At 40.1% G+C, this 19,942-nt stretch overlaps 1 protein-coding gene across 2 annotated transcripts in view; it reads right to left on the reverse strand.

Moving 5' to 3' along the window:
* The window catches only part of LOC136864372 (dual serine/threonine and tyrosine protein kinase), a 331,375-nt gene that overhangs the window by 124,923 nt on the left and 186,510 nt on the right, over positions 1–19,942 (reverse strand). For both annotated transcript variants that reach the window (XM_067141287.2, XM_068226255.1), the window contains exons 8-9: positions 10,492–10,730; positions 3,213–3,425 (exon numbers count right to left, since the gene is read on the reverse strand). In XM_067141287.2, coding sequence (XP_066997388.2) covers positions 3,213–3,425; positions 10,492–10,730 — 452 coding nt within the window. The remainder of the gene's footprint in view (positions 1–3,212; positions 3,426–10,491; positions 10,731–19,942) is intronic.

Consider the following 19,942-nt stretch of genomic DNA (forward strand, 5'->3'; position numbering starts at 1 on the left):
TTGCACTAGCACATCGACAGTGGAAATAATATCCGATAAGAGAAAGGTATGTTACTTGAGTAGAGATAGAATCAATGAGTCTAAGTTACTAGTAAAGGTTCGATTAATCTCGTTTTACCTGAGTATAGTTTACGTCACGAATTACCTGCGCAATACGATGATCATTGACAAATTAAGTATTCTTTTCGTCAGAGAAAGAGGGCATATGAATTCATATTACTGTTATTAAAAAATAGAGGTTATTGACTGCGTATTTTGCTAAGCAATTCTTGAATATTTAGCATATGGTTTCGGAGTTATGGCTATATGCATGCGGCTAAATGGAAGCCGATAGGATGTTAAAGTATCGACGGTTGTGTATTGAAATGTGATTATATATTGATGAATGGTTTATGTGAAGAGATTTAGTTATGTTCTACGGGAAGTGTAAGAATTGCTATTTGACGTGTTAATGATTTATTAGTAATATAAGGTGAGTTTCTATGCCATGTTTGAAAATATACGTCAAGAAGAGAATTCCGCGCAGATGACCATTTCAAGGTAAGGTAAACATGAATTATATAGAATCGTGTATCGTGACAGTGATATTGTGTTTGACTTGGGTGAATAACAGGTACTGCGTAAGAGAGAGTGTTCTTATATATGATGCAATAGACTCATGATTGATTATATATCTAGTATTTCGTGGAGCGGTGATCTTACAGGTTGATATGAAATACCTGCATTCTATACTATCCATACACGTTCAGTAGCACGTATATAAATGAAATATTGAGACAGTGCAGATCATAAGAGTACATTGAGCCACTAATAGATGAGTGTGTAGATTAGAAACTATTCGAAGAGTTAGTTAGATTTTTTTTTTTTATTTCTACTCAGATAAATATGATTTTAACTCAGTATATAAAAATGAAGAATATTACAATGGTTAGCTAGGAGCCAGATATCGTAGGCACGAGGGTGGTATTGCTTTAGCTCGTAAGTCATTACTTGTTCACACTAGAAAGATATTACCTAACACTCGGAGTTCAAACCTATGAAAGACTTTAACTTATGAATGGAAGGTCGGTGAACACTGCCACAATTTAATACACGCGAAAGTGTATACTTGGGAAACATGTCTCATATGTTGTGAGGATAACTTTAATAATTAACAGAGCAGTATTTACAATATGAAAATTTTATTTGATTCCTTGAATGCTCAATGATCGCAAATATTATTAAAAAAAAAAAATGTAATACTTTCGGAACATGGCTACGAAGGTTCACATGTGAATTTATTGGAATTTGAACTTATAAATGAGAGAATGTTAGCATTTTTTTTTTTTAAGTTCCACTATTTTATCTTAAATGAGCCAGCGCTGACTCTAACTTATTTTCAAATGATGAGATAACACGGAATTAATTAACCCAGATTTCACTATATCTCGAACATTAATTTTTTTGTCAATAAATAATCTTATATATTTTCTTTAGTATGTGACTGAGTTATGATTTCTGTTCTGGTAACGTTTAGAGTTAAGTTAGTTGTTAAGTTTTCTAGATGTAAGCAATCGACAAGTTCTTACAAACGAAATGCGAGATGATTTCTAGATATCGGTCGTCATTCTCGTGGATATTGATACTCCCATCACGAGTACCCCAGCGGCCAATTTCTCTTCAGAAACCACGTTAAATAATTACATATAAAATCTCAGATTTTATGGGCGGAAAAAGGATACCCTGAGAAGAATTAATGAGCTACCGGGATAATCTTGCACTGACCGTTGCAAGAGCGGGTGCAACATGTTTTCCTTTACACGCATGTGACTTGGGAGCCACACAAATGTGATTCTGGTGCCAGCATCCGAACACAAGGCCAGCAGGTCCTAGATCCCCTGTACCAAAGGGTGCTGAGGGAAACAGGTATCAATAGACTGTAGCGAGCTCAAGGAGTCACTACACAGAAGAAAGTGTCAGTGCTCATCGGACAGCACAGCGCGTATCGCAGAGCTTCACAGATAGCATAGCTGTATACACACTACATGTTTCCGGGAGAGCAAAAAGAAACCTCTCATTGTCGACAACGAACACACAGCCCACCTTCGTTTCTGTCCTCAAACCATCCGTGTAAACGACGATTGAACCTGGATACCGGCAAACAACAGAAAGGAAGAGCCTCCGATAAATCGAAGGGTCCTTGTTTTCCTTCAGGCCAGTATACAGATCAAGGATGATTTCAGTTCGTCGTATTATCCATGGAAGTACCCCACTTGGTTGCCTGACAACACAGGGAACCAAAGGTACATCAAATAATCTGTGACTGCTATTCAAGCGTATTACAGCCGGCCGCGTTGCTCAAGGATAAGCAGCGTACAGCCGATGGTTTTCATTGTGGAATACGCAAGGATAGCTTGGGTGAAGTGGCATCTGTCGCAAATTTGCAGCATCGCACAGAAGAATTTGCTGGTGCCTCTGGTGTAAAGGTGGCACACCATATTCAGCGAGCAGGCTAGCAATGGGGCTTGTACGAAAAGCTCCCGTCGCCAACCAAACCCCGCTGTGGTGGATGATATTCAGTTTCGCAAGGACGCTTTGCCATGCTGATCAATATGCTGCAATGCTGTAGTATTTTACATTTATGAAATGTCTGATACACAATTATCAAGATTTATCTGCATAAACTTGTAAGTTAAATACTAAAATGAAACCTATTTTTAATTTCTTGGCACAACAAATGATAAAGATTGTTGTTTTAAGGGGCCAAATTTTTATGTTGTCAGTCCCTGGCACAACAAAATAGTTCAAATAACAAGGGCAATGGATTATGATGCAACATAGCTTACAAATGAGTGGAATACAGACCTCACAAAGATACCGTCCACAGATGAAAAATCAATCGATCAATCAATCAATCAATCAATCAATCAATCAATCAATCAATCAATCAATCAATCAATCAATCAATCAATCAATCATTTTTAGGACTGTCACCTAGGTGGCAGATCCCTGTCAATGTTTACCTAGCCTTTTCTTAAATGATTTTGTGAAAATTGGTCAAATATTTCCCTTGATAAATTATTCCAATCCCTAACTCCTATCCCCTTAAAAGAATATTTCACAACATTATCATATAAAAGTCCAAAGGGACTTTTGAACCATTCATTAACAACTCAAAATGAAAATAATATTACAAAATAACTCAATCCACGTTTTAAAAATAATAATTTTACCTGTGTAGAAATACTGCGAGCAAGCCGAGATGCACTTAAAGATTCCAACATTTCCGTTGCAACTCGCCGCCTCCACAATGCATCAAGACGACGAGGGGAGGTCCAAGGCAATTGGAATGTATGCAGAAGTTTTCTCAAACGCTCCATGAAAGAATGCAGAAGTGAAGAAGAAGATGATGTAGTTAGCTCTACACTGTATGCAGCACTCAGTATCTAAGAAAAGACCAAACATCACTAAAAGTATATTTATGCAGTATGGAAGTGCACCTTGCATTTCATAAAAAGTTACACCAAATAAAGCTTAGGATGGATGTATAAGAGTTCAAATGTGTACTATCACTTTCAAAAGTATACCCAAATTGTCTTGCTTATTGCCATTCCAACAAAACAAAGAATTCTTGTCATAAACTTCCAAATATATTACAGTACAATGAAACTTGTCCATAATGGAATAACACTGTACAAGATTTTATTTCCATTGCACACAGATTTCCATTAAAAAGAGGTAAAGGTCATTTAAGACACCCTTTACATAGCACACCCATATACAGGATTATGTTCTGGAGGTCTGGAGGTTGATGAATTATACACCTATATTTTTAGATGAGATTACACTGTAACACACAAACAAACACCACTAAAAATTTACTTATGCAAATGAACAGCACCAGAGATTTTGTAGAAAAGTTGAATCAAATATATAATGCTCTGGATGGACTTATTAGATTTTCAAGGCATAATTTTCATTTGATCATAATACGGTAACACAAGGAGGGAGAAACTGCATCGTAAAATGAATTAGCTTTCCACAATTTTGCACCCTCAGAAGATATTTAGATTATAGTTTTTATATGTGGCTAATTTATGGCCTCAGGAAATTTCCTACACTTAAGCAGTTATTACAATACCATGATTAAAATCCTGAAAGATCAACAATGCACAACTAACTCTAAGACTGAGTTATAATCTAAGTACACTAATATTTGAACATTTCCAAAAATTCAAAAGCTAACCCTAATACATAATGATAGACATAAGAACAACATTTGACATTCTCATGATAACAGAATTATTTCAGTTATTATTTTAAGTTACTATTTAATTCAGTTGTTTCTTTTTTCAGATATAATTTGGATGAGAGTGCCATCTGACGCTTTAAAGCCATTTAGTGCATTTATATTTATTGGGGTTGACTGATATGGCCAAAACAGCTCCTGAGAAAGATATTTTAGAAAATGGTGGCAGCGAACGTGTTAAAACAACTTTCTATATACAGCCTCCTTTTGCTTGTACAATATGGATTACATTACTGAGGAGGATCCTCTTAATGAACTGTTGTTTCAAAAACACATCCAAGTCCATTCATTCTATTTCAATAGCCTGGATTTTCTTACAAGATCCATTTACATCTTACCAAGAAGCACAGTATTATTTTTATTGGTCAACAATCCGGCCTTAGAATAATTTCTCAACTACAGTAGGCAGACATCCATTTCCCGTTTTCAATCACCAACTATGTTTTAAATGTTTCCATTTCATTGTCCTTTGGAAACATATCAGATATCACACATGGATTATTCAGTTTTTCTCTAATAAAATGTGAAGTCTAAACAGTAATGAGAAATGTATCCAAGATTTAATTGTTGTTGTTGCGGTTTTTTTTTTTTTTTTTTCATGAACGGTACTTGTGACAATAGCATGACCTCTCTCGGAGTTTGAATTCCTGCTTTATCAACTGTCAGCAGTGTAATCGAATAAAGACTGCTTGTACTCAACCATATCAACTAAGTTTCATGTATCTTCACAAGATGTCACCAGTGTTGATTCTAAGTGCCACCCAGTGTATTTAACGTATTTAACTGTAATTAACATGGTCCGGAATTGCTACTGTTTTGAGGTTGACTAACCTGAATTACCTTCAGCTGTTTTTGAATTGTCACTACTGCCTAATAACTTTTATAGGTTATAGGCGTTCCTGAGATGTTGAAACCGCAACAGCAAGGAGTTCAGTAGTACTTCAAGGAAACCAAGAGCCCCTCCAACAAGACAAGCAAAACGCAAGCATCCTCAGCTTTGAGTTCAGCAGGCACCCCTGCGCTTGGGCGACTTACACGATCACACAGATTTGACTGCCTCCCAAGACATGTCCGACCAGCATCAGGAGACGACTACACACAGTCCTCCACAAGAACTGGATTGGCAAGCTCTTGTCGCCATGGTCCAACACCTGGAACAACAGTTACAGCAAAACCAATGTCGGCAACCCGACCTGGACCAGTCACCAGCGCCTAGCCAACGTTCCAAGCCACCCGAAATGGACCCAGAAGACGAGGACGATGAGGACACCATCCCGTGGTGCGCCCTGGCACTGGCAACGTATTCAAACAGCCTTCCTTTGCCGGAGGCACAACGGGTCTACCGCTTGGCAGAGGCGCTCAAACAACTGATTCCCGCTTCTCCTGTTGGCAGGGACCAGCACGAAGCTCAGGGCGTTCTCCGGGCCATGTCGATGTGGAATAGGATGGACACTGCCCATAAACAATACTTCTATACGAGGGTATCCATCCTTTACATCACACTCACTCGCGGCTGGAACTGCGCCATTCAACTAGCCAATGCCACCGGGGATGAACTTATAAATCTAACGCCTGGCTTCCAGTTTCAGCTGCCCACCAGGGCACCGGTGGTCAGCCATGGCACGTCCCGTCGCGGCAGCGGCACTCGAGGTGTTCAAAGTGGAGCATCAGGAGGGGTCACTTAGGGCGAGCCTGCTGCATCAGCCTGCCAATCAGCCAGGCTCACCAGCTGCAGCAACAACCTGTGAACTTATATGGTGTATTGTGTGTTTTGTAACAGCCTATGCAGGGCTAGGAGTATAAAAGCAAGGCTCACCCCGGGATGGAGGTCAGTCGGCGAAGGCGAAGCGATGGAGCATTACCTTCTTTTGATGTCATGTTTCACCAATCAAAAAAGCTTAATTATGTCATATTCTAAAATTGTCACCCACAGCTTGCCCCTATATATAGTTGTGTGTGTGAACTGTAAGGGTCATTTTCTGATCACAAATTTGAGTGTGCTACATTAAGTGAAGTCTCCCCCTGGGGGCTTGTGATTAGACTATGGTTTGCTTTAGCGTACCTATGGCACTGTAAAGTAAGGCACAACTATAATGATGTCAATGGCTTTACATCCCACGAACTACACTTTTACAGTTTTCAGAGGCGCCAAAGTGCCGGAAGTTTGTCCTGCAGGAGTTCTTGTACGTGCCAGTAAATCTTCCAACATGAGGCTGACGAATTTAAGAACCTTCAAATACCACCGGACTGAGCCAGGATCAAACCTACCAAGTTGGGGTCAGAAGGCCAGCACCTCAACCATCTGAACAACTCAGCCCAGCGGCAGAATTATCACCTAACTATGTGAACTTTATCTACGCGTGGCAAAACGAAGATTCCAACATTCCCCTCAGCATATGACTGCTAGTTCGAGCTGCATTTTCCTTGAATTCATAATGTATGGTTTTCCTCTTTCTGTTAGAACTTAAAATGTAGGGCTTTTTAGGCAGTCTATGCACATATGCAATATCCACGGGGACTATGTAAAATGCAACTACGCACGAGTGTGTATCCTCATTCCCCTTATTCACTTTGTTTATTGGTGACTAACAAGGGAAGGGCACATACTAGGGAATCGCCAATCTTACATCAATTTGGCACACACCATGAATGAGCCAAGAACACCATAGTGGCATAAATACCTCTTTCGGAAATTAATTCATCCGACCTAAAGAAAGCGCTTAAGTTTGTATGTTTGAATTGACACGTTTGACTATGTAGTACTGCACCACGTGCTGGGTTCGCTCATTGAGAGGCCGCTACTCCATACCCTACCCACAACTTGCCCTGTCCAACAGCTGATTTGATGCCACACTGACATACGCTTAAAAATAAAGGCTGTTTAACATTGGAGAAGTGGTAAGCAGGGTCTGTTTTCGTTTTTGTTGGTGAAACAAAAGTTCCATCACATCAAAAGCAAAATAACAAAAAAAAAAAGTCATATTTGTGGGAAAAGCATGTACCAAATAATTAAATAATTCACAATGTGACCATCCATCAGTGGGCTATGCAAGTTGTCCATGAAGAAAAATGTGCGGAGTTTTTTGCTAGGGGCTTTACATCGCATCGACACAGATAGGTCTTATGGCGACAATGGGATTGTAGTTGAAAGGATGCGGCCGTGGCCTTAATTAAGGTACAGCCCCAGCATTTGCCTGGTGTGAAAATGGGAAACCACGGAAAAAATGTGCAGAGTTTAAAGCATGCCAACGTGAGTACGCAACTTTAAAAAGCGCAATGATATTATATCACAGTAAATATCATCTGTAACGACGAAAAAGCAGACCAACAAAGAAGTAGAAATCATGGCAGCAGTAGAAAATTTTGTAGAAGAAGTTAAATCTGTTATAGGAGTCCTGCAGCTCCGAAAACGTGTGCAACAGTGATCAGAATGGGTTCAGCTTGGAGATGTGTATGGGAAGGACAATGACTTCAAAAGGGGAAAAATAAGTTACTACCACAGTCCAAACTGTCGTGTCCATCACAAACAGTTACACCATATGCTAAGAGTTTCCACAAGTGGTGAACTACTTCTACTTCTTTATGCATCACTTTAATAGAGTCGAAAGGTGTGTTTTGTAAGACAGTGAAAAAGAACATGTTTTTGCATAAAAATATTAATGTCAGTTGCACTAAATCCAAGAAAACGTGATCTATACAAGTGAATAAATGGTTTAATGGCATATTCAAGCAAAATGCACCATCCGGGAAAGTTACGCTCATTTTGGATTCTTTTTCTGGACACAAGTCTACATAAAATGAAGATACCGAACAGCTGATGACAATCCCTCCTGGTGCCATAGCTTACTGTCAACCACTAGATGTATACGGGTTTACAGCATAGAAAGGTTTTGTACATCGATTATCTGACACTGTTCGATTATTGAATTTGGATATCATTTTGCCACACAGGAACAATATTGTTTTGGCAGCAGTGACTTAAAATGTTCCACTTGGCCTTATCCTTGCTTTGTTAGGTATGACTGTGTACAACCACTTCGTACTTTCAACATTTGTACCATGAGCATCATTGTTGCAGAAACTATAAGGAGTAACTTACATCTGTGTGTAACACTTCTTGTTACACTGATTAACCTTTATTTTCACCAGAACAGCTTTATCCTATTGCCGTTACAGTACTGACCCACAATCAATGCAGGAATTAAATTATTTCTCTTAATGCAGCTACATCACCTTCACAACATGCTACACGATTACTAACGGAATAAGAAAGAAGATCAGTGGTGTGGTCCCTTGACGAATGAACCCAGTACGCGCTGCAGTCCTGTGTTCCCAAGCGCGCCAATTCACACATGAAAACTTTAACCCTCTCTGTAGGTCGCATAAGTTAATTTTCAAAGGAAATGTTTTGGCCATTTTGTTATTCTTGGTTCATTTAACGTGTGTACAAAATTTACGCAAGGTCTGTGATTACCCGGTATCCACCCTTCCCTTGTAAGATCTTTTTTAACTCTAAATTTTTGGTATCTTGTGTTTCGGACTTTAACTTTTCTTATCTTGGTCACCAATTAGCATAGCTTATCCTCTGTGTCACCAGGCCTTATGCCCCTCGTGGTTTTTTTTTTTTTTTTTTGACAAGACACATACTGGGAGTACTTGAGTGCGAACAGCCTTCCCTTTCATTTTATTCTCAGCCTTTCCATTTGCTTGTATTTTTCTGGGCTGTGTAGTAGTAGCGAGTGTAAGAGTCTAATGAGCTTTTAAGTATGATAATTGTAATTCTTATGTACTCCCTAGTAAGATGTCTGAAATGCAAAATTGTAGTCCAGGATTCGATACCCTTCCATTATGTTTGAACTTAAAGCTGAGGGTTTGTACTTCCTATAGAAATGTATTTGTTCTCAAACTGAGGGTTCTGATTCCCCTCTTTTGTAATTAATTTAGGAAGTTCTAACTTCTTGCAAATATGGTCCATGGATTGATTCTTTTTCAAAACTGTAATTTCATGCAAACTATTTAAGTGTAGGTTAACCTATTGGCCCAATGAAGACTAAGTCTTATCCACTGTAAATGGAAGCTTCTCTCCCCAGGTGAAAAACTTAAGCTCCAGAGCTTGTCTTCATTGTTCTTAAAGTTTTATCTTGTTGAGACATTTTTGTAAATTTATGGTGGTGGTGGTTGTTATCAGCTGAAAATATTTCCGGCAAAGCAAAGCAAAGAAATAAAAAATTGAAAAGATTTCCAGCAAATGTATTTTTCAAAATTTAATCTTTGGTTCATGCTTTGACTAGCCATTGATTCCTCATGCTTCTTTCCCTCCCTGCTCCATTAAAACAATGTAACAGTACCAATAAGACTTTTCAGATTTTCTCACTTACACACTAACCAAATGAGTTGATCTCAATGTGTGCCTTTACGAGATTGTCTGCTATGGAAGGTTCTTCAAAGCGGTACACATCTTCTGAACCATAATCTCCATCTTTAAGTTGGCAAAATTCTCATGAACTACACTTCCCAAATGCTTTTCTAGGTGTGCCAGCAGTCCCCTTCTATCATAATGAAGAATAACAACACATACCAAAAATACATAGTTACCTTATCTACCATACATTGAAAAGAAAATTACAACACACTTCTTTCACCAACTGTAGCTGAACTTTATTCAGGAGACACAGTTAAAAGTCAACTTACAATGCTACAACAATTCATGTGTTTTCAAGCAGGTAATTTCTATTTAACCTTGCTTTGGAAAAGCCTTGGAGATGGTTTCTCACAGTTTCACATTTTCACACCAGGCATATGGTGGGGCTGTACTGTAATAAAGGACATTAAGGCCACAGCTGATTTTTCTTCCCAGTCTTAGCCATTTACTTTCCTATTGTTGCTGAAAACCGATCGGAATTAGACATAAAACTGCTACCAAAAAACGTTTTATGGTCCGATGACCTTCCTGCAGCCACATACTAGCCCTACAGAAAATCCCGCCTGAAATTTTTGGGATTCGAGCCTCAGAAACTAAGGTTAAAAGTCGAGTGGCTAGACCATTATGCAAGCGCACCCCAGTTATTGACGAGTACAGCTGCAAATGAACCCAGAATCCCCATGTATGTGCGTGCACAAATACACATACTTTCCAAACAATCTGATCATAAAGTTGATTGATACTCAACCTTCCATACAAGAGGAAATAAAAATGTACTAACCTGTTTAAATGCATCACTAGCTAGGAGATTTCCTTCTTGTTCATAACAGTTTTTCTCCAAACTTTCTAAACACCTTTGTAACGTTCCAACATATGTTTCTCTTAGACAGTCCACAGATTCCATGAGTTGGGATGCCACAGCACTGCTAAGCCGACTGAGAACAAGGTAGTGGATCTCTGATGTGGCCACACGCACATCTTGAGGGGACTGAACTTCTTCATTTTCAGACAGGATTACTCCTGTAAGCAGAATTAACTTATGAATCAAAATCATCAGTCATTCCAAAATTTTAAGTCACATGGAACCTTCTTCTCCTTCCTGGACTTTTCCCCAATTACCTGGAGTGTCAGCACCTTGTTAGGATTTAATCCATTTTTATGGCTGGATGCCTTTCCTTATGCCAAACCTATTTGGAGGGATTTATTAACTGTTATGCAATTCTGTGGCAATTTGTAATGTAATGAATTGTGGGTCAATAAAGATGTGTATTAAGACAAAAATAACCAAGCTCGATAGCTGCAGTCGCTTAAGTGCGGCCAGTATCCAGTATTCGGGAGATAGTAGGTTCGAACCCCACTGTCGGCAGCCCTGAAAATGGTTTTCCGTGGTTTCCCATTTTCACACCAGGCAAATGCTGGGGCTGTACCATAATTAAGGCCATGGCCGCTTCCTTCCCACTCCTAGCCCTTCCCTGTCCCATCGTCGCCACAAGACCTATCTCTGTCGGTGCGACGTAAAGCAAGTAGCCAAAAAAAAAAAATTTTAAAAATACAAAAATAAACAACCAGCTCCCGAGCTAAAGAAATTAACAATGCATGGTAAAAATCCCGACCTGGCTGGGAATTGAACCTAGGGCCCTCTGAGCCACATGTCACTAACAATAATCATTCAACCAAGGAGCTGGACACATGAAAGTATACCAATTTTGCCAACAAATCAAAAAATTAAATAAAAATCCTAATCTTCTTTATGCTTCCCTCTTCTCTCATAGTCTCAATCTGTTCTATAATTCTGTATCTTTTCCTGATGCTCGGAAAAATGCTAATGTAATCCCCATTCATAAACTCAGTGACAGGCATAACCCCTCCTCATACAAGTTCATTTTGATCAAATTCTACCCTCTCCAGCGTTCACAGAAATAATTTTTAACTCCTGCCAGATGTACTCGCCACATTTTTTTTTTTTTAAATCAGAAAAACAACATGTTTTTATGGAGCATAAATCATCCCTTACAAATCTGTCTTCAATCAATATGCTACCTCTGCGATCGCTAACAAGACATAACTGGACGTCATTTAGATTGATCTTGCTAAAGCATTAGAATCCATAAATCATAATCTGCTCATTTACAAACTTTCCCACAACTATAATATTCATGACAATCTTTTAACTCTTATAAATAAATAAAAACTTTATCGTCAACAGCGAGTTGTACTTCCTGGCCCCATCTCCTTATGGCTCAATGTCTTGTCTGCTATCCCACAGGGAGGAATTCCATCATCTCTATTGTTTTCTCACAATGGTACTTATCACTAGTAAAGTAGAACCATGGTATTTGTCATATTGCGGTACTAATCGAAAGTAGCGTAGACTCACGGTGTTCCAAACATTATGTTACTACTCACAAGTAGCGTACATCGCACAACTAACGCAGACCTATGGTGTTTCTCACATAATGACGCCACACACAGGCAATGCGAACCAATGGTGTTCCTCACCTAGGAGTACTAATCGCAGGCAACGCAGACCCACAGCGTCACTCATATAGTGGTACTAATCACAGGCAATGCCCAAACCCGTACGTGTTTCTCACAATGGTACTAATCGCGGGTACTGGAAACCCACAGTGAACCAATCTCTGCTGTTACTAATCACAAACCTATTGTATACCTAACATAGTGGTACTGCTCGCAAGTAAAGGCGACCAATGGTGTTCCCCGCATGATGGTACTAATCAGAAGTAGTTTCATGGTTCTAATACAATCATCCCTTGGTCACCCGTTTCAGTAGCCTTTTATGATAGGCAGGAGATACCGTGGGTGTATTCTTTGTATGTGTACCCCACCCACAGAAGGTACTCACATAAGTAATATGTTGAATTTTTTCAATCATTAGTCCAGCCCGGGAGGCACTCACGCGTAGCGACTGTCGTTTGTTTCCTCGCTCGCGGCCTACTCGGAAAGGATGTTCTCTAGCAGTGCTCAGTGCTGCCAACCTCTGCTTGCTTCACTTGCTTCGATAGCTGGTAGTGGGGTGATTATTAGTTTCATTCTTGCCGTGGACAAGACTATTGGTCTGGATATTTAGGATTCTTGCCGTGGACAAGACTATTGGTCTGGATAGTTAGGATTCTTGCCGTGGACAAGACCATTGGTCTGGACAGTTAGAAGCCGCGAAGCGGCGTTAGGCCCCTAGTTTTGTGAGGAAAGACGATTGGTCTGGACGGTTAGGATTCTTGCCGTGGAGAAAACCATTGGTCTGGATAGTTAGGATTCTTGCCGTGGACAATACCATTGGTCTGGTCGGTTAGAAGCCGTGAAGCAGCATTAGGCCCCTAGTTTCGTGAGGAAAGACGATTGGTCTGGACGGAAGACGATTGGTCTGGACAGTTAGGATTCTTGCCGTGGAGAAAACCATTGGTCTGGATAGTTAGGATTCTTGCCGTGGACAAGGCCATTGGTCTGGACGGTTAGAAGCCGCTGAGCGGCATCAGGCCCCTAATTTCCTGAACGCGGTCCTAGCCCTCTACTTTCGTCGTGCGCTTTTATTGTGCTGCGGTTGGTAACGCATTATGATGAAGTTCCTTCTCGGGAAGGAGATAACGTGCCAGTTTACATTGGCCAATAGGAATACAAGAAGCTACTTGAGAAATGAATATGGCGTATAATAATCTTAATTAGGTTATAAAAGTAAATGTACTTTTTGGGGCGCGTTGGTGGGTTCCTGGACATCGCAATGGACACATCTCTCCCCTCGGATGCTCTCCAAGTAAGATTGCATTAATTTCCACTCACTTATAACATTACAAATGTAGTGCCTCCCGGGCTGGATTAATACCTTTTTTCATTAAAAATACGAACTGCTCATTTCTTTATTATCCATCGTATGGACAAAATTAGCAGCAATATTTTGAGAATGTGTGGTATTTCCAGAGGCATTTGTTTGGTCTCTCAATAAAATGAAGCCTGCTATTCAGAGAATCAGTCAGTCTTGTTGGCTTGGCTGTAATGTTTGTTGAGTTTCATCAACAGTGCATCGAACAGACAGAATCTTTCTTTGAAGCAACAATGGCATCTCGCCTCAGGTACATGTCTTGACTGATGGAACCAACGTCATTATACTATATTTTCAACTAACGAAATATGTTCATAATTATGAAATGAAGGAATGTCAATAAGTATGAGAATCATTACCGTACTTTCCATACCGGGTGAGCTGGCCGTGTGGTTAGGGGCACGCAGCTATGAGCTTGCATCCAGGAGATAGTGGGTTCGAACCCCACTGTTGGCAGCCCTGAAAATGGTTTTCCATGGTTTCCCATTTTCACACCAGTCAAATGCTGGGGCTGTAACTTAAGTAAGGCCACAGCCATTTCCTTCCCATTCCTAGCCATTTCTTATCCCATCGTCACCATAAGACCTATCTGTGTCAGTGAAACATAAAGCAATTAGCCAAAAAAAACGTACTTTCCATTTGTTCGATATACTACAAAAATAAGTTTGTTGATACTGTATGGTTCCACACATCTTTTAAATAGCATTTCGTGTTTTGCTATCAAACCTACAACTTTATATTATAAATTGAAATAGTGGGAAGTAAAGTTTCATTCATATACCAGTACAGTCCGTATAGAGTAATTATGTATTCTGAAATGCTGCAGTGTGTTTAGAAATTTCTATTTGTTTACATTTTCTTTCTAAGGTTATTGGCTTTACATTCCACAAACTACATTTTTTGTTTTCAGAGACGATGAGGTGCTGGAATTCAGTCCCGCAGGAGTTCTTTTACGTGCCAGTAAACCTACAGAAACAAGTTTGATGTATTTGAGCACCTTCAAGTATCACCGTACTGAGCCAGGATTGAACCTGCCAAGTTGCGGTCAGAAGGCCAGCGCCTCAACCGCCTGAGCCACTCAGCACGGCTCCATTTTTTCTTTCCCCTTCAGTGGTCTTACATTGGAGGAAGCATCACAAATAATGGAAGAGGACAACACAGATATAAGCGACATATACACTGAACCACCAGATGCAACTGTGTACTCCAATGAAATTAAAAATGAAATGGCGTATGGCTTTTAGTGCTGGGAGTGTCCGAGGACATGTTCGGCTCGCCAGGTGCAAGTCCTTTGATTTGACTCCCGTAAGTGACCTGCACATCATGATGAAGATGAAATGATGAAGACACATACACCCAGCCCTCGTGCTGGTTTAAATACCCGACCCTACCGAGAATCGAACCCGGGACCCCTGTGGCCAAAGGCCAGGATGCTAACCATTGAGCCATGGAGCCGGACTACTCCAATGAAGATTCTGCAAGAGAGGATGAAGATGGTTTACTTCTCAATCTCCTGGGACATCAATTGAGCACCCCAGCCGAAGTAGTATGCTATCAAATAGGTCAAAACTGAAATCATTCAAGCCAGCGTCATTGATGTATAGTTGAAAATTGCGAATCACATGTAAGAACGGAATGAGTAAATTGAAAGATGTGTGTGTGTGTTTTTCCTGCTTTGGAAAATTTCATACTGAACTTTTTTTTTACGTCGCACCGACACAGCAGATAGGTCTTATGGCGACGATGGGACAGGGAAGGGCTAGGAGTGGAAAGGAAGCGGCCGTGGCCTTAATTGAGGTACAGCCCCAGCATTTGCCTGGTATGAAAATGGGAAACCACGGAAAACCATTTTCAGGGCTGCCGACAGTGGGGTTCGAACCTACTATCTCCCGAATACTGGATACTGGCCGCACTTACGCGACTGCAGCTATCGAGCTTGGTCATACTGAACTATAGGTTAGTTCTGAAAGATAATTTCAAAGGCAGGTATCACTGACGTTGGAAACATATGTTCCCATGAATTTATCATACTCTCACATTTTATTATTGTCAATAACAGTCTATAATAAATAGATATTGTAATGGTTGTCGAGTCCGCCATGCTAACTCGCTACGCGCCGGGGCCGTCACCCATCGCCCCACCCCCTTACGCTCGAGCGCGCCAATCCGCGAGCAACACTCAAGCGCTGGGCCGGCCCTTCTCACTTCTATCTGCGGTCGCGCCGCAGCGAACTACGGAAACGACTGGAAGACTAATCTGGAGTCTTCTATTTCGCCAGGTCCCTCGATCCATCAAACATCCGGACTATTCCAGAAGGGCTGGCGCAGGTATAAAAGAGCAGTTAGTTGCCTACAGAGTTAGTCAGTGAGAGCCAGTCCGTGAGAATTGTTCAGAGTGTGAGGGTGAGGAGTGAGCGCAGTCAGGCTGAGGTGTCAGCCTAAATGGAGTATCTGCCTGTGGGAGCCGAGGACTCGTGCTTGTCTCGTTGACGTCGTGCGTGTGTATCTCTTGGGACCGGCTACGGGAGAAGAACCTTGGGTGTTCTGGAGTAGCGCGAAGAGAGCACTGGGTGCCGACGTGGAAGACTGCAGAGTTCGACGGATCGAGTAAACAGCGGATACTATCCCGACCTGCGACACCGACGTGTAGGCTGTGGACCGTGACAGCGCTAACGAGTGTGACTGAGTGGCTGAGAGAGTGTACTGCAAATAATCGATGACTCTTTGTGTGTGTGTGTGTGTGTGTGTGCGTGTCATTGTAGATGGAACATAAGAGAAACTAACAGAGAGAGAGAGAGAGCGCGAACCGTCTGTAAGTGTGTGACCGTGTACGTGTGCACCTTGTGGCTCGGCTATCGTCTGTATGTGTGTAAATATGTAGTTGTAGTGCTTAGTTAATAAATATTAGAAATAGGACGCTACCAGGTTATGCACTCAATTATTCATTTAAGTACCCCGCCAACACGTTACAATATATTTTGAACTATGATTGGTGCTATTTCCTACGTCAATACAATACCCAAACACAAACAAATGCTATAATTATGTATTATTTCTGTACTTACATACAGCAAGAATTTTGCTCTCACTATGGACTGCGGTACCGTATGGTACCAGGCTTTTCCAGGCTACCTATGCAAAAGATTTTCAGGAAACCACTTTTTCTGCATTTTCTTCTACTAATGACCTCATATCAAAATTATTCAAAATATGAGAAAAATAAAAACTCCATCCTTCCTGGGTTAAAGCCCAGTCCTGCTGATACATGATTTTAATGAATTCTTTACTCTTCAAAACACACAGACGAGCAAAAGAAATGGAATATTTGGATTTTTTAAGGAGAAATGCTAATTTAATGTAATAAAATGATACTCAGAACAGAAAATATCTGCATGAATTCTTGCGGCATCTCATATATTATTATACCTTACACAAAAACCATAATTTTAACTAAGATGATGATTATATTTGCTTTACGTCCCACTAACTACTTTTACAGTTTTCTGAGGCGCTGAGGTGCTGGGGTTTTGTCCTTCAGGAGTTCTTTTACATGTCTGTAAATCTACTGACATGAGGCTGACGTATTCTAGCACCTTCAAATACCACCGGGCTGAGCCAGGATCAAACCTGCCAAGCTGGGGTCAGAAGGCCAGTGCCTCAACCATCTGAGCTACTCAGCCCAGTTTTTGACTTAAGAAAAGGACAGTTAAACCAACAGTGAAGAGAAGTCTCATAAATTGTTCCTCTGGCAGCATTCAAATTATCCATCTACAATGCCACTTTAACATACCCCTGGCCTTTAACAAAGTCCACGAACCAGTGGCGGCTCGTGGCTGTAAAGTATGGTGAATAGCTATAACCCATTTGGTTTCGAGCGACAGATTTAGGAACTATGTGTTGTTTTTGGTTGTTTTGTACTCGTACCTCGTACCTGTGACTGGCGGAGGGATCAGCACGTATACAGACCGGAGCGCTGTGTAACGTCACAGCGCGGCAACCATGTAGCTGCCTTTGCTCTACAATGCAAAGTAGAGATAAGATCTGACCGGGAGACTAACAATTATAGAAGCACGGCACCCTCAGGAAGAGTCGGACATTTTGTCGTATTTTCATTTACGACGCACAGCTGTTTACTGACGCTAGAAACCGAAAAGTTATAGTAGTAAAGAAAATATATATATTTACATTAATTGTTTTCTTAATAATTGAATTCACCTATTTTTTGTACATCAAGTCGATCCACTGGTCCTTTAAAGCTGCAAACTTGTCGGTAATGTCTTCATAGAATGGTTGTTTGTTCATTAACTGCAGAAGTAGTTCTTTCTGAATAGCAATATTTCCCAAATAAGAAAGTCTCTCTTCTGAAATTGCATTTCAAAGGTATGTTTTTATACGTTTTAGGCAAGAAAAGCTTCTTTCCACTGACGCAGTAGTAGATGAGATGGACAGAATAAGGGAGAACAATTTATAAGCGTCCGTAAAAATGTCTTTATCTCCGTGAAGCATTTGGAACATGTCTTCAGTAGAAACATATCTGTACTTTTCATCGGCATTCAAATAGAGAGTTCATTTCTTAAGCAATGCATCTTGGGAAACACAGATCCAAAGAAATTTTGCAAGTTTTCATGAGCGCTAGAAGGAAAGTACGTGTTGTATTCTTCAAATTTTGTGTCATCGGCTAAGCAAACAAATTTAATTTTATCACAATCGCGAAATCTCTCATCAATTTCCATCAAAATGTTATCCAAAATTTCAAAATATAAAACTCGATACATCTGAACATATTTGTCCTGAGTAAGGGTGCTATACTCTCGGGTTTGGCGCATATCCATCATTTTGCTGGCCTTTTCAAATATAATTAGAAAATGTTCATCAGTACTCCTGTTTCTTAGAAGATCACATGTTGTTCTTATTTTTGATATACAATAGTTCACATCCAATGACTTCTTTTGCAAAATATCATAAAGAATATCAGTTAAACAAAAAATGTCATGAAACCCTTCTGCCAGAAAAGTGAATTCAAAACTGTTCATGTCGTGAAGAAAGCCTCTGGCAAGTAGAATATATTTGTCACCGGACTCTTCACTGGTAACTATATTTTCGAAAACTTCTTTCAGCTTTTCCCAGTCATTCACAATTACACTCAATAATTTTGAGTTCGAGCTCCAGTGGACAGGAGTCACGGTTGGAATGCGTGGCCCCGATACAGCAGAAATGGCGTAAAATCTCTTCGCCGAGTGATGGAAAAAAGATGGTATTCCAGAAATCAATGAAAAAAATATACGACACTTTCGTATTGTTTTACAACTCGGTTGTAAGACCAAATTTAAACGGTGCGCGAAACAGTGTACAAATACTGCAAGAGTTGATTACTATTTCATCTTTCTCTGGAGTCCATTTAAATGGCCAGACATCACGCTAGCACCATCGTAACACTGTCCTACTAATTTGTGCTCGTAATCGAATGGTCCCAAAATTTTGTCCAATAAAGCAAACAAAGCATCTGAGGATCTGTCAGCACTTACATCATGGAAACCTAAGAAACGTTCCACTATAGCCCCGTCAGCATTAACAAACGTCACAATTACAGAACACTGAGACACCTGAGTGATATCTGTCGTATCCTCCACCTGAACAGAAAAAAAAATCAGCACTCGTCAATTCTGTTTTTACAAAATCATCGATGTATTCTGAAATGCACTCGATTAACTCATTTTGAATACTCTTTGATTCGTCACTAAACACACTTTTTATCTTAGAATACTGGTTTTGTATTTCTGCAGGGCTCCTTGATACCAGCAATGTTAACAATTCCTTAAAATTACCACGATTTATTGAATTTGTTTCGTCATGACCACGAAAAGCTAGTTCTTGCTTACTTAAATAGAGCACTGCATCAATTACCAACTGAAAGAAAAGCCTATTTAAACGCACATTTTCATTGAAGTGTACAATATACAGTCTAGCATTTTCCTTCAGAGCATCAGAGATCGTATTTTGGTTTCTTTATAAAGTCCTCAAATCTAGCTGGCATTTTATATGTTCTGCAGAGTCTGAGTGCTTATGTAAAGAACATGTTATGTTCAAAAGGACTGAATATCCTTTATTTCAAACGTTATTTTTATTGCTAAAAAGCAAGCAGGGCCAACAAAACAACTTCTGTAGAGCTGAAGAGGAGCACAACCATGGAAATTGCTTAAACCACGATCATTTGAAACTAAGATTGCAAGATTTACCGGAACGTTTCACTTCTTTTGTAGCACAAATTCACAGTGATTCAGTAGGGCGACCAAAACGTAGAACTTCATTCTGATCTTCGTTTCTCCAACGTGAAAATGGTGTTTCTAATAAAACACACACTATATCATAAACAGGATACATGTTTAAATAAAACAGC

Source organism: Anabrus simplex, chromosome 2 (assembly GCF_040414725.1).
Source record: "Anabrus simplex isolate iqAnaSimp1 chromosome 2, ASM4041472v1, whole genome shotgun sequence".
NCBI lineage: Eukaryota > Metazoa > Arthropoda > Insecta > Orthoptera > Tettigoniidae > Anabrus > Anabrus simplex.